Source organism: Saccostrea cucullata, unplaced genomic scaffold (assembly GCF_032062105.1).
Source record: "Saccostrea cucullata isolate Sc308-1 unplaced genomic scaffold, CSIRO_AGI_Scuc_v1 ctg123, whole genome shotgun sequence".
NCBI lineage: Eukaryota > Metazoa > Mollusca > Bivalvia > Ostreida > Ostreidae > Saccostrea > Saccostrea cuccullata.
In genome coordinates this window covers 253,247-267,262 of record NW_026927579.1, presented here as the reverse complement: position 1 = coordinate 267,262, position 14,016 = coordinate 253,247, and the positions used below count along the sequence as shown (strand labels likewise).

General features: G+C 33.6%; 2 protein-coding genes and 1 long non-coding RNA gene across 3 annotated transcripts; 1 reads left to right on the top strand and 2 right to left on the bottom strand.

The window, feature by feature from the left end:
• Positions 1-792: 792 nt before the first annotated feature.
• Positions 793-4,121, bottom strand: LOC134274827 (uncharacterized). The gene is made up of 3 exons (XR_009993721.1): positions 3,987-4,121; positions 1,675-1,804; positions 793-882 (listed from the first exon to the last, which is right to left on the bottom strand). It is a non-coding gene; the product is annotated as an uncharacterized LOC134274827 (long non-coding RNA).
• Positions 4,122-4,362: 241 nt separating this feature from the next.
• Positions 4,363-5,851, top strand: LOC134274842 (BUD13 homolog). The gene has a single exon (XM_062757085.1). The coding sequence runs from the start codon at positions 4,363-4,365 to the stop codon at positions 5,740-5,742; it is 1,380 nt and encodes a 459-aa protein (XP_062613069.1). The 3' UTR covers positions 5,743-5,851.
• A 3,963-nt stretch (positions 5,852-9,814) lies between these two features.
• LOC134274826 (3-hydroxyacyl-CoA dehydrogenase type-2-like) lies at positions 9,815-13,855 on the bottom strand. The gene is made up of 5 exons (XM_062757064.1): positions 13,801-13,855; positions 13,427-13,594; positions 11,308-11,517; positions 10,845-11,076; positions 9,815-10,010 (listed from the first exon to the last, which is right to left on the bottom strand). The coding sequence occupies exons 1-5, from the start codon at positions 13,825-13,827 to the stop codon at positions 9,817-9,819; spliced, it is 831 nt and encodes a 276-aa protein (XP_062613048.1). The 5' UTR covers positions 13,828-13,855; the 3' UTR covers positions 9,815-9,816.
• Between the last annotated feature and the right edge of the window lie 161 nt (positions 13,856-14,016).

The following is a 14,016-nucleotide window of genomic DNA, read 5'->3' as shown; positions in this document are numbered from 1 at the left end:
TAAAGTTGTTGTCCCTGGGATGACTAGCAGGCATAGTTTGCATTTAATACCATAATGAGTATTAAAACTTATTAAAAATACCAAAATTGCAAATAGAAGGAAATACATGTAGTTAACCACAAACTGAAAACACCTTTGAAATTTTTTTTTACTAAAATGAATTACTATCAGATTAAGTGGGATCCACTGTATATGCAACATATTCAAAAGGAATATCTCTCATAATAACACACTGTAGTATGTAGTTTTAAAAAAAAATTGTTTGTCTGATATACGTTCTTAAATTATTCTTTTAATCAATTTTTAATCCATGTCGCAATTCATACCATACTAAAACTCTGTACTCCTGTGTTAAAGAATCTTAAGCTGATATGTACTCGAAATTCAAACATACTTTTTCTACCAAAAGGGAGAAATTAGGTTAAGCCTCAGGTTCATGTACATATAATCTGTCAATGTAATTATTTCAAGAATCTTAAAATATTGTCCTTAATATAATACATGTATAGTAGAACTTGGTTATCTTGAAAACTGCATCTCTAATACCAGGGATATGTCAAGTGTACGCAGACAGTCCCAACTAGCCTATATGTTTTAAATGTTTCTAAAACCTTTTTCTTTGAATCTCTTGAATCTTCAATATCTGGAAGTTTCATCTTGCTCCCAACAAGTTCAAAATAACAAGGTTTAACTTTAGTACGAAAATAAGCATAAAATGATATTCTGAAATATATATTTTATTTTATTTTGTACCAAACGTAAGATTAGGCACACTCTTATGATATTAAAAATTTTCTCATTCTATGTTAAATGTCACTTTAAATTTCCATCGATCAGCTTAAAGCATCACAATCCTCTCTCTCAATCCTTGGAAATTTTCATCTAAAAGAAAGAAATAAAAAGAAAAAAAAATTAAATTTTCTTTGTGACACAATTAATATGGCCAATAATAATAGTAAAATATATATTCAAAGTATATTTTACAGAAATACTGTGCATGTTCACAAGTAAAAGAAAATTAATACGGATTTTGCCATTGCCTGACTTTGGCACTAATGGTACAATTAGTTTTTGACCATAACACTACAGATCCTGCAATGCAAAAAAAGTGCAACTTAATTATGGCGCAAGATTTTTTGCGCACTATTGGGCCCGGGAAGAATTTCTCGGCTTTACAACTTTGGTCAATCAACTACTACCACTCCCTAATTTTAGAGACATTCTTTAACTAATTTGTATATTTTAACCACCTCTAAACCCTAAAACTATAACTTGATTTGAATTTTCTACTATAAAATGGACAATTCAATCAAGCTAGTTTATTGCCTGTACAGTGTCATGACGACTTTAACATGTATAAAGAGTTGAGAGGTGGATGAAACATACAAATTAGTCAAAGAATATGTCTTGAATTACATGTAGGGAGTGCATGGTAGTTGAATGAGCAAAGCTGGAAAGTGGATAAATTCTTTCCAACAGTGCACAAAAATCCTTGCCCAGTAAATTGCACATCTTTTGCATTACAGGATCTGTAGCGTTATGGACAAAGACTGAAGTATGAAACCATAACACTATACCCGGTAGTTGTGCAGTTAACATGTATCTCAATCAATAAATTATGAAATTCTTCTTTAATGAGCTTATACCTGTAGGAAATTCCAAAAATATTCTTACCATTTATATTTATCAGCTTGTTTTAGCAATATTTCCTGTGATTTCTGCAACATTAGCCGCATCAGCAGCTGACATCTCCTTGGCAACCAGGATTACCACAATAAATACCCCCCAGCTCTTTGCTGCCTTCCTGTTAAATGTGAAAAATACAGTTATTATAAGGTCCATAAATTAGATTTATCATCTTGATCATGATTATTCATGATACACAATCACATGAATAATGTAAAGGATGTAATGGAGGAGAAAACATTTCTAAGAGATAAAAAATTGTTTGAAGGCTTCTTGGTACAAATCAAACTGCAGTGTACATTTACATGTATGTGCCACAGGCACCTGACGTTACTTATTTTTCTTTTAATAAAAAAAAATATACACATACCTAATAATAAACTAAAGACACTTTCAAAAAGAATTCGATCTTTGACGTTTCAAAATGGAGGATTTTGGCAAAAGATCAATCCTTTGTTTATGGTATATTTTTTTTTTATTAAAAGAAAAATAAGTAACGTCAGGTGCCTGTGGTATGTGCATATACTACACTATATAAGCAAAATTTAATCAATTTCAAGTAATGCTACACTTAACAAATATTAATATTTACATCAGTATTGCAGCAGCAATATAACATTCTTACGATCTTCTTGTAAATTTGTAACCGACTAACAGGGAAGAAATCATGTCGAGGTAGACCAGGATTCTAACTCAGGCCCACTTAATCTCTTGATCGGTGCTCTACCCACTGAGTCACCTCATCCCACTGTGATCAAACCCATCTCACCCACATTTATTTCTCCAAAAAGGTCTTGAAGGGCCAACCACAGCACTTAGAGGTAGTTCACCTGACATTTCCATGGCATTATACAGATGATCAGGAAAGGAGAAAAATCAAATGGACTAAACCATTAGGATTCAACCCCAACCAACCCCCAATCTCTAGTCAGGTGATTCATTATCATTCTATGAGAGTTATCCAGTGTAACATGTATAATGGCAACAAAACTATACGACTGCTACAGATGTATTTAGCTAATTTAATTTTCTAGATATTATAATTATTGTTTCCAGAGTCAGAACTACCACAGGCACCTAAATTTTTATCAATCAGTTGCTCGATCAATATGGAAAATAATCAAAAAATTCTACCCCTATATTTATATACTGTATAAGCAGAATTTTTAGTGAGGATTTAATTTTGGCATTGCAAAGATTAAAGTACCAATTTTTATGGACACATCCCTTTTGTCTCGCGCTAAAATTTCCACTTATACAGTATACAGTAAAACTCGGTTATAACGAAGTCGCTGGGACCTTTTAAATTACTTCGCTATATCCGTAATTCGTTATATCCATATAAGAGTTCATTAAATTTATATAGCTAAGGAACCAAGATAAATTCACTATATCCGTGAATTCGCAATATCCATGTTCATACTAAACGAGTTTTACTGTATTAAGGGGTAGAATTTTTCCATATTTGACATATTGAGTGACTGCACGATTAATAAAAATTCAGGTGCCTGTGGAACTACATTTGAAAATGTATTTGAACAAACTGTACATGACAAAACAAGAGGCCCAGGAATTACATCGCTCACCTGGGTACTGTGGCTAGGAAAAAAAAGCAAAAATCAGTTTAGTATTAAAAAGCTTTACATTAAATGCATGAATGGTCCTGACCTACCCCTAAAAGCTACAATTTGAACAAACTTGAATCTACACTATCTGAGGATGCTTCCAAATTAAAATGACAAACCAGCTTTGATGTTCTTGAGAAGATTGTTCCTATACATTCCTATGTAAATCTTTGATCATGCAGCCATTGTGACCCCGCCCTACACCCCAGGGTCATGATTTGAACAAAACTGAATCTGCACTACCTGAGGATAATTACATATGAGTTTCAACTTTCATGGCCGAATGGTTCTTAAGAAAAGAAGATTTTTAAAAGATGCCATTAATTTTTAGCTGATTCATAATTATCTCCCCTTGGAAGAGGGCAAGGCCCTTCATTTGAACAAACTTGAATCACCCAAGAATACTTAATGTATAGTGCTCAAGTTTGGTTGAAATTGGCCCTGTGGTTCTTGAGACGATGACAACGACAGACAACCACAGGGGCATCTTATCAACTCTGTTCTCTACTTCACATATAAAAAATATATGTGAAGTAGATAACAGAGTGGATAAGATGCCCCTGTGCTCAGAATCAAGATATTAAACTGTTAAAATTTGGCTCAATTTAGGGGTAACTTAAGATGGTAGAAGAAACAGATGAAACCTCAATAATTTAGCATAATTAACAATTATACCAGAAAAAAGGATTGCCCCATATCGCCTTTACAACGTTTTTGGCCCCCATCTTAATCTGTTTTATATGGATCTTTGATGTTTCACGTGTACCCGTGTTTACCATACACAGTAAAACAACTCGTACCTAAAACAGACAAAAATGCTTATCGTTAAAAATATTACCAATTGTTTTTTTCATTTGAAAAACAAAGAATATACAATTATTCTTTGCCTTATGCTTATGATTAATGCATATTTTTCCTAAAGAAAAATACTGAACATTTATTCTTGTTGTCCTCGAGTAATCTTTGTACGAATTAGTCAGAGCGGTGACACCGGAAATCACTTATCAACTAGAAATATTGAGTTGTGAGAACGTTTCCAGACACTGCAAAAATGTCCACCGGATTGAGCAAAGAGGAATATCTGAAACGTTACACTTCTGATTACACAGCATCGGATAAAAGAAAGAAACGAAGAAAAAAGTCAGAAAATGTCAGAATTCCTAAGTCAAGAATTGTAGATGATGACATAGATCTGAAGACACTTCTGCCAAGTAACAACGAGGAGACCACAGCATACGACAATATGGAAGAAAATGTACCGACTGTTGCAGCTTTTGTGGATGAGCGTCCAAAACATATTCAACAGCTGGAAGCATACAAAACAGACAAGTGGAAGGGAGTAGCCGCAAAAGATGAACACTTGACTTTGGTTAACTCAAAAGTTAGAAAAAGACATGACTCGGATTCTGCTGATTCGCTGTTAGGTAGAGAAAGACATGATTCAAATTCAGACCAGTCACCTCCAAGAAAAGGACGACATGATTCTGATTCTGACCAATCCCCACAAAGGAATCGGAGACATGAATCAGATTCTGACCAATCACCTCAAAGGAATAGGAGACATGAATCAGATTCTGACCAATCACCTCAAAGGAATAGGAGACATGATTCTGATTCTGACCAATCCCCACAAAGGAATAGAAGACATGAATCAGATTCTGACCAATCACCACGAAGGAACCGAATACATGATTCAGATTCTGACGTATCTCCTCCAAGGAAATTTTCAAAAAGTGACTCGAAAAAAAGAAAACAAACAGAAGATGTTTACAAAACAGGAAAAAGTATGAGACGTAAAGAACAAGATGAGAATGGTAGCAAAATGAATAAGACATTGTCTGGAAAGAAAGCTGGTCTCTCCTCAGCAAAAGATATGAAAAGAGAAGCAGATGTGTTGAGAAAAAAAGAGGATGAAACATTTAAACAGATATCATCAGATCTTTTAGGGAAAGATGCTAAGACTCAGTTTAGAAAAAGTGGAAGGCAGCAAAAGAAAAAAGATGCAGAGCCAACAAGAGAAGAAATAGAGAGAAAAGAAGAAATAGAAGCCAAACACCGTGAATGGGGGAAAGGTATAAAGCAAACAGAGAACAAGGCAGCTCGACTAGAAGATCATCTGTATGAAATGTCTAAACCTTTGGCACGAGCACGAGATGACAAAGATCTGGACAATATGTTAAAGGATATGGAAAGAGCTGATGATCCAATGTTAGCCTTCATTAAAAAGAAAAAAAGCAACAACAAAACAAAAAAAGAACTTCCAAAATATAAAGGACCTCCTCCACCTCCAAACAGATTTGGGATTATGCCAGGCTACAGATGGGATGGTGTAGACAGATCAAATGGTTTTGAGCGATCAATATATGCAAAAATTTCAGACAAAAAAGCTGTTGATGATATGGCTTACAAATGGAGTGTGGAAGATATGTAATTTGTATTAAAGTCATGTGTCAATTTTTATGATCTCCTGAGACATGAATATCTTTGATTAAGTGCAAATTCTTCAATAAACAAATGAAAATCAACACAAAAGTTACTTTTACACATGAGACCAGTCCTTTGTGGCCGGAATCTTTATTTTTTAAAGTCAAGCCAGTTTTTCTTAAACTTGATGATAATTGAGAGTTAATGTTCATTTTCTGATATGCGTAAAGAACAAGCTGTGTTCGTGAAACTCTGATGCCCTGTATTGCAGGTTTTTGCAAAGGTTACAGTTTTAATCAGGTCCAGTACAATCAGATTTAGCTACGTAGGTAAACTTGATGATAATTGAGAGTTAATGTTTAAATGACTATTTATTTATACTTGAGGCTATGCAATCCAAAGCAGAGATAATACATTGAACAAGCAAAACGTGTGTTAGCTGTCCGTGCGGTGAGGCATGACTGAGTATGATTACTTCACATTGTACTGAATAATTACCCACCTATTATCGTGTTAACCGGAACTGGGCTTCTTTGTTATTTCATCCAAGGGGTAACTGTTCTAACTGTCAACAGGTTTGATTGCAATTGCAGTTTTTTCCAATTTTTCCATGCAATGAGTTCAAACTGCATCAAAATGGTTGTTCTGCACACCCTGAAAAAATTCTTTTAAATAGAAATAAACCAATTTGGTAGCTAAATAAAGCTACCTCAGGTAGGTAAATAAAGCTATGTAGGTAAATCAAGCTACGTAGCTAAATCTAGTGATTGTACCAGACCTGTTAATTGCAAATCAAAGTGCAAGGTTTAGAGAAAAACATGATGTGTTAGTGAAACACTGATGCCCCCCTATGGCAGTTTATGGCAAGGATTGAAATTTCTCCAATGCAAGTTGAACATCAAGGTCAAAATTGTTGGTATATACCCAATGGAAGGTCATCTCACAAGGAATACACCTGTGAAATGTGGAAACCCAAGTACTACATGTAACAATTCAAAAGTAATGGTAAAGGTAAATATTTTAAGATTACTGTGAATTGGTAACTTTTAAATGAGAAGAGATGAGGGCTTTCATATGAAACATGTTTTTATTACCTGACAAGACCTTTCTAAATATACTATGATTTTTGACCTCCTGACCTTGAAGTTTTTCCTACCAAAACTTTAACCTTGGTCATGACTTTAAATGGGAAGAGATTGGGCTTTCACATTAAACCTATATGTATTGCCTGAGAAAAGACCTTTCTTAAAATACACAATGATTTTCGATCTCATGGGAGATGATCTTATGTACATGTATTTGGCTGTGGATTCTGCAACGATGACCTACAATCTACTACATGTATTAATGAAAGAACACTTAGCAAATTCAAGGAATTGTGGTCCCCCGCTTTCGGTGCCTTTGTGGGTGAGATGTCATTTTTAATGACATATTGTGTGTAATATCAACACCCTATTATATGTCATTTATTTAGGAATCATCACTGAACTCCAAGGTCAGGGTCAAAGGGTTAAAGTTTTTGGTATCCAATAAAAAGTCTTCTCATAAGGATTACATATGTGAAGTTTGACAGCCCTAACCCTTACCATTCAAAAGTTATGGTAAAGGTTAAAGTTTTTTCATAAGTACAAAAAATCGTCAAGTTTGTTGATATCAAATGAAAGGTCTTGCCACAAAAAATACATATGTGAAATATGAAAGTCCTAGTATCTACTGTTCAAAAGTTGTGGCAAAGGTCAAAGGTTTTGAAAAGTAGGTCAAACTCCAAGATCAAGGTCAAAGGGTAAAAAATCTTGGTATTCAATGAAAAGCCTTCTCACAAGGATTACATATATGAAGTATGAAAGCCCTAGCCCTTACCGTTCAAAAGTTATGGTCAAGGTTAAAGTTTTTTCGGAAATTTTCAAGGTCAAACGGTCAAAGTTGACAGCATCCAATGAAAGGTCTTGTAACAAAGAATATATATGTGAAATATGAAAGTCCTAGTATCTACCATTCAAAAGTTATGGCCAAAGTAAAAGTATGGAATTTTTTGTGTAAAAGTGGGTCAAACTCCAAGGTCAAGGTCAAAAGGTCAAATTTTGTGGTACCCAAAGAAAAGTCTTATCACAAGGAATATATATGTGAAATATGAAAGTCATAGCTCCACTAAATCAAAAGTTATGGGCAAGGTTTAAGTTTTTGTGACAGACAGACTGATGGACATACCAATGAGATTTAATGTCCCCTCGCTTTCACGAAAGCGGGGGACAAAAAGTGACCAAGCTGACAATTACCCCACCGCCCCCAAAACTCAACAATGGAACACGTAATGAATGGCACAAAAATAATGGAATACTAATTTACTTGTAATATGCACATCTATGCACACTGTGTACTAAATTTCTGCAAAGTCTGACCAAATTCTGTGCAGTGGTTTCAAAGTTAGTCGCAATCTGATAAACTGCTCATCTCGATATTCAAGATATGGCCAAAAATCTAAGTTGAAAAGTGCTGAAATTCCCGGCAAAAAAGTGGTATCTGAATTTCTTGGTGATATGCACATCTTCACATTGTGTCCTAAATATCTGCAAAGTTTGACGAAATTCTGTGCAGTTTAAGGAGTTGCGCTGACAAAAACACAGGACTGATGGACTGACTGACACACAGACGGACAGGTCAAAAACATTAAACCTCCCACAACTTGTTACGTGGGGTATAATAAGAATACAACAAACACAAGCCAGAGTGAAAATGTTTTTTTCTTACCCAATTCATGAATGTTTATAAATGATTTGAAAGATAATGACTGCTTTACATCCTCAGAGTAATTAGCAAACGAACACTATATTTAGTATTGATAAATCATTTATTTTATTCAAAGCATTTTAGGCACTTACATGTGCTATTATCTTACATGTGGTTAAAAAATGTAAACACTAAAACACTAAGCAATTTGCTAGCAAAAAGCACATATCAGATCAGAAGTGAAAGTTTACACATTAAAAAACTTACTAACTACTTGATGCATATAAATATCACATGCATGGATTTGAAGTACTTGAAAAGAGGATTTTAAAAGGTTTCATATATACCTATGTTAATTAAACTTTGATCAGATTTTGGCCCCACTTTTGATTAAACTTCAATCAAAATGATTCCACATGAGTTTCATCTTTCCTAGCCCAGTGGTTCTTGAGAAGAAGATTTTTCCTATATATTCCTATGTAAAAATTTGATTGGCCATTTTGGCCCCACCCTAGTCCCAGGGGTCATGATTTAAACAAACTTGAATCTACATTACCTAATGATGATTCCGTCTGAGTTTCATCTTTCCTGGCCCAGTGGTTCTTGAGAAGAAGATTTTTAAAGATTTTTCCAATATATTCCTATGTAAAACTTTGATCTGCCATTGTGGCCCCACCCTGGTCATGAAACAAACTTGAATGTACACTCCTCCACATGAGTCTTTTCCTGGTGCACATGATTTTTAAAGATTTTCCCTATCTTTCCTATGTAGAACTGTTTTGGCCCCACACAATGAATTTGAATCTACACTACCTGAGATGATTCCACATGAGTTTCATTTCCTGGCATTCTTGCCATTAATTTTTCTCTAATTCATAATTATCTCCCCTTGGAAAAGGGCGTGGCCCTTCATTTGAACAAACTTGAATCCCCTTCACCCAAAGATACTTTGTAGCAAGTTTGGTTGAAATTGGCCCAGTGGTTCTTGAGAAGAAGATGAAAATGTGAAAAGTTTACGACGACGACGACAACGACGACAACAAACAACGGACAAATTTTGATCAGAAAAGCTCACTTGAGCCTTTGGCTCAGGTGAGCTAATTATTAAATGCATGTCATGTACATGTGTACAATGCACCATTGATACTCGGTAATCACAACACAGGGTGCAGACATATTTACAAGCTATATATTTCTTTCATGTTAGCTATGATTTAGAGTTCCTTGCATGATAAACATGCTTTTATGCAACCCTGACTTGCTGAAAACTCCACAAAACTTTGATTTCCAGACCATAGATATTTCAGCAATATATCCAAACATTACAAATTGTGTATCATTTAAATATATAGTATCACAATATAACGGCTTGCACCCCTGCATCCAGTTTGATAACTTCACCATTCACGTAAGGATTGTCAATAATTTTCTCACAGAGGTGGTAGAATGTTTGTGAGGAACCAATTTTATGAGGAAATGCCATTAAACTGCAAAACTTGACCTCTCTTCTCCTAGGCCAATCCTCTGGTATTTGGTAGTCTAAAAACCCTGTTAACAAAAACAACAATTTACAAAAAAATCATTTAGTAATTAATATAATTTTAAAAAAGGTAAATCTTTAAAGTTTAACTATTACATATAACTGTATCCTTAGCCTAATTGGCACTAGTTGTGCAGCTAAATTATCATCATGTTTAGGAGAGCTGGAAATGTAACATTTAACAATTACTTCTATCAAATGGAATGTGTATTTTTACACTAATCAATTCCCAGAGGTCATCTCTTTTAGAATGTTGGATCTGAAATTGACCTTCTTCTTTATAGACTTTTTAAAATATTATTACAAATGTCCTGATTTACTGCAAATATAATTGTCATTTTCAAGTTGAAAGGTGAAACTCTCTCTCTATACATATGCTAAAGATGAAAATAAATTATCTTACTTCGAATTAAAATATACCATTCTCTATCCAGAGTTGTTGTTCGCGCTTCTTTCCCACATACAGCTCTGTCAATGCTTGTTATACAAAATTCTTGGAAAAATTGTTTTTGACCTTTTGTATTTATAATTGTGTGTTTATATTTCAAAAACATTATTAATTTTAATGTCACCTTAAAAGGAATTTTTAATTAAGCAAATATAATTGTCATTTTCAAAATCTTTGAAAATAAGTTGTTCTAAGTGACTCTCTCTAAAATAAATAATGAATTATCATCTTTATCAAGATTTACAATAAAATTATCTTTTTTGAATTAAAATATACCTATGGCTGAAAAGTGATTAAAAATACATGTATCTATGATTAATTATGAGCTAGTCAAGATTTACAGAATCAATTAAAATTTAACTACATTATACCAGTCTTAATAAAATTTAGTCACCTGTTGCAATACTGTTGACCCTTATTCCCAAATCATGAAAATCCCTGGCCATTGGGAGTGTCATTCCTATTATGGCTGCCTGGGACATGGTGTAAGGAACTAGGGAACTCCCAAATCCTAAAGTATGGGATTTGTTGATGATCACTCCTCTCTGTCCATTTGCATCAGGTTTATTTTTAGACATCAGTCTTGCACTTAGCCTACATACATTGAATGTACTAGTCAAATTTTCCTACAAAACATGTAATCAAGTTGATGGAAAATTCAGATTTAGTGATCGTCCATAAGAATAGGTATTTTAAATTATAGCAAGAAGAAATTTTAGCAAGTTTAAAAAGATCACTTAGGTAGCTATAATAACTACAATGCAATTAATTTTAGCAATATTTAATTTTAGTGATCTCAGCACCTTTGCTAATAATGCCAAAATTAAATCTTCACTTTCTGCTTACACAGTACCAACCCTTAAAAGTTTCTCCATAAATTCCTCTGTTAACTTTTCTTCAAAGGTTACAGTTTGTGTGTTTTCCTGTGATTTTTCTCTCTCTATCTGACTTCTGATATGAATTTTGCTAGACCTGGCATAACTAGGGCAGTTGATTGTAACATCCAGTTTCCCAAACTTTTCTTCTGTCAGATTTATGGTCTTCTCAACATCATCTGCTTTTGTTAGCTGAAAGAAGTGAATCATAATAAATGGAGAGTATATGTATATTTTGATATAAATATTCTCTTAAACCAAGAATTAGCTAGCTGAAAGGAGAAAGGGGGCATGATTTTATTTACAGTGAATTTTCTTCACATATGCATATCATAAACTTCTTTGATGAAAGTCTCAGATATTGGGGCCATTATTAAAAAATCTTTTTGTTTGATGTACTCCTACCCACACTTTTCAATGTAGGTAGATACAGGTAGTATTTCTTTTTTTTTTGTTTACAGTATTGAACAAATTGATAACTGTCATCAAAATCACAGCCTCATAAATTTATGTTTTCATTACATATTGGATAGAGTACATGTACATGTTTATAAATGCTCTAAAAACTTTCAGTTGAAAAGTAACATGAGAAATTACATAACTTAGCTTTGAAATGAAACAATTCTTATGGAAACTAAAAAAAAAATAAGATAAAGTTCAAAGTGCTGAAAAAAACAAGAGATGTTTGTAAAACACTTATGCCCCCTCTCCCAAATTGGAATTTTTTCAAGTCCAAAAGAGCATAACTCTGTCAAAAATGATGCAATTGTACCCAAAACACAATCTGACCTAGATATTAATATGATAAATCTGTATACCAAATTTCATTTCAGTATGTGCAATGTCTGCAAAGAAAATGAATGGAAACTGCAATTTAATTGGAATTTTTTTTTAAGTCCAAGGGGCATAACTCTGTCAAAAGTGGCGTAATCGTACCCAAAACAAAACTTTACCTAGATATTTATCTGATAAATCTGTATACTAAATTTCATTTCAGTATGTGCAACTGTTAAGAAGAAAATGAATGGAAACTGCAAATAATTTGAATTTTTCTGAGTCTAAGGGGTATAACTCTGTCAAAAATGGCGCAGTTGTACCCAAAACACAACTTGACCTAGATATTCATGTCGTTTATCTGTATACCAAATTTCATTTCTGTATGTGCAACGGTTACAAAGAAAATGAACAGAAATGAAGTGGACCGACAGACAGATGGACCGAAAGACAGCATCAAAGCAATATGCCCTCCCTTCTTTGAAGGGGGGCATAATAATTGGAAGGTGTAGCTACAGAACTGTAGCTCTCCAAAAAAAAAATATATTCAATTTGACAGACTGGAGAGCTACAGTGCCACCCATTGAAAAAACTGTATGTTTATAGCACACTAAAAAGTGTGCTGTTTATCGATTTATTTCTCCATGTTTTCAAAACAGTCATCTTAAAATATTACAAACAGTGTGTTCCTAATATATCCTTTCACTATTTCCACAACAAAACATTCCATATAATTGTTGTTGACCCTGAAATTGAGATCATCAAAGATTTTGTCTATTTATATCGTCATTTTGTGACGATTTGATCTAAGGCGCTTTGTACAGATATTAACTACGAAAGTAGTTTATAGAGAAGTAAGAAATACAGTAAAACTCGGTTATAACGAAATCACTGGGACCTATGAAATTACTTTGTTATATCCATGTAAGGAATTCGTTAAATTTATATAGTTGGGGATCCAAGATAACTTCGCTATATGCGTGAATTCGCAATATCCGTGTTCGTACTAAACGAGTTTTACTGTATTTTGAAAATTGAACTTTTTTGCAATTGAGAGAAGAATTTGGGAGAATTAATCCAGAACCAAGCACAAAATTTTGTGTGCAATAATTATAAAGTTTTTTCATTGGGTGGCACTGTAGTTCTCCGGTCTGCCAATATATTTTTTCGGAGAGCTACAGTTCTGCACATACATGTACGAAAGGTGATGATTTTGACGGGTCGGTTGGAATACATCAAACAAACGATTTTATTTTTTATTTTTGACACAAGCACAATATACATGAAAATGCCAACTAAATCATAACCTGTCTACATTTCAACTTACATCTGCAGTAAAAAAGAAACAGTTTTTTCTACCAAGATTTTCTTGTATTTCTTCGCCAGCTTCAGTATCAGTGTCACATAAAACAACTCTCCCTCCTCTCTTCACAAAGTTTTCTGCACACGTTCTTCCCAGGTTCCTAGAACCATTCGCAATTAAGAAAACGGTACCCTGTAAACAAATCGAAAACATTTGTAAAACAATGCTACGCGTTCGAATTATCTCCATGTGAAATATGAATTACATTTCTTTGAGTAAAATGGGCCTGAAATAAGTAAAAATATAAAAATATCAATTGACTGATAAAAACACGTAAATCTTAAACTATGAAATTGACATTATCTTATATTTTAAGTGATTGTATGTGAAATTCTAACCTTAAATTTTGACATAGCCGAGGCCATGTTTTACACATGTGGGCCAAACTTTAAGTAACTCGTACTCTTAATATTCACGTAAATTAAAAATAAAAACAATCAAGCTCACTAAAAGTAAATTAATAACATGTCCTTTAAGTGTTAGTTATTTAAATTTCAGAATTTACTCATAGATATTAACTATCGATGTAAAATAGAGATATCGCAAAACCAAAA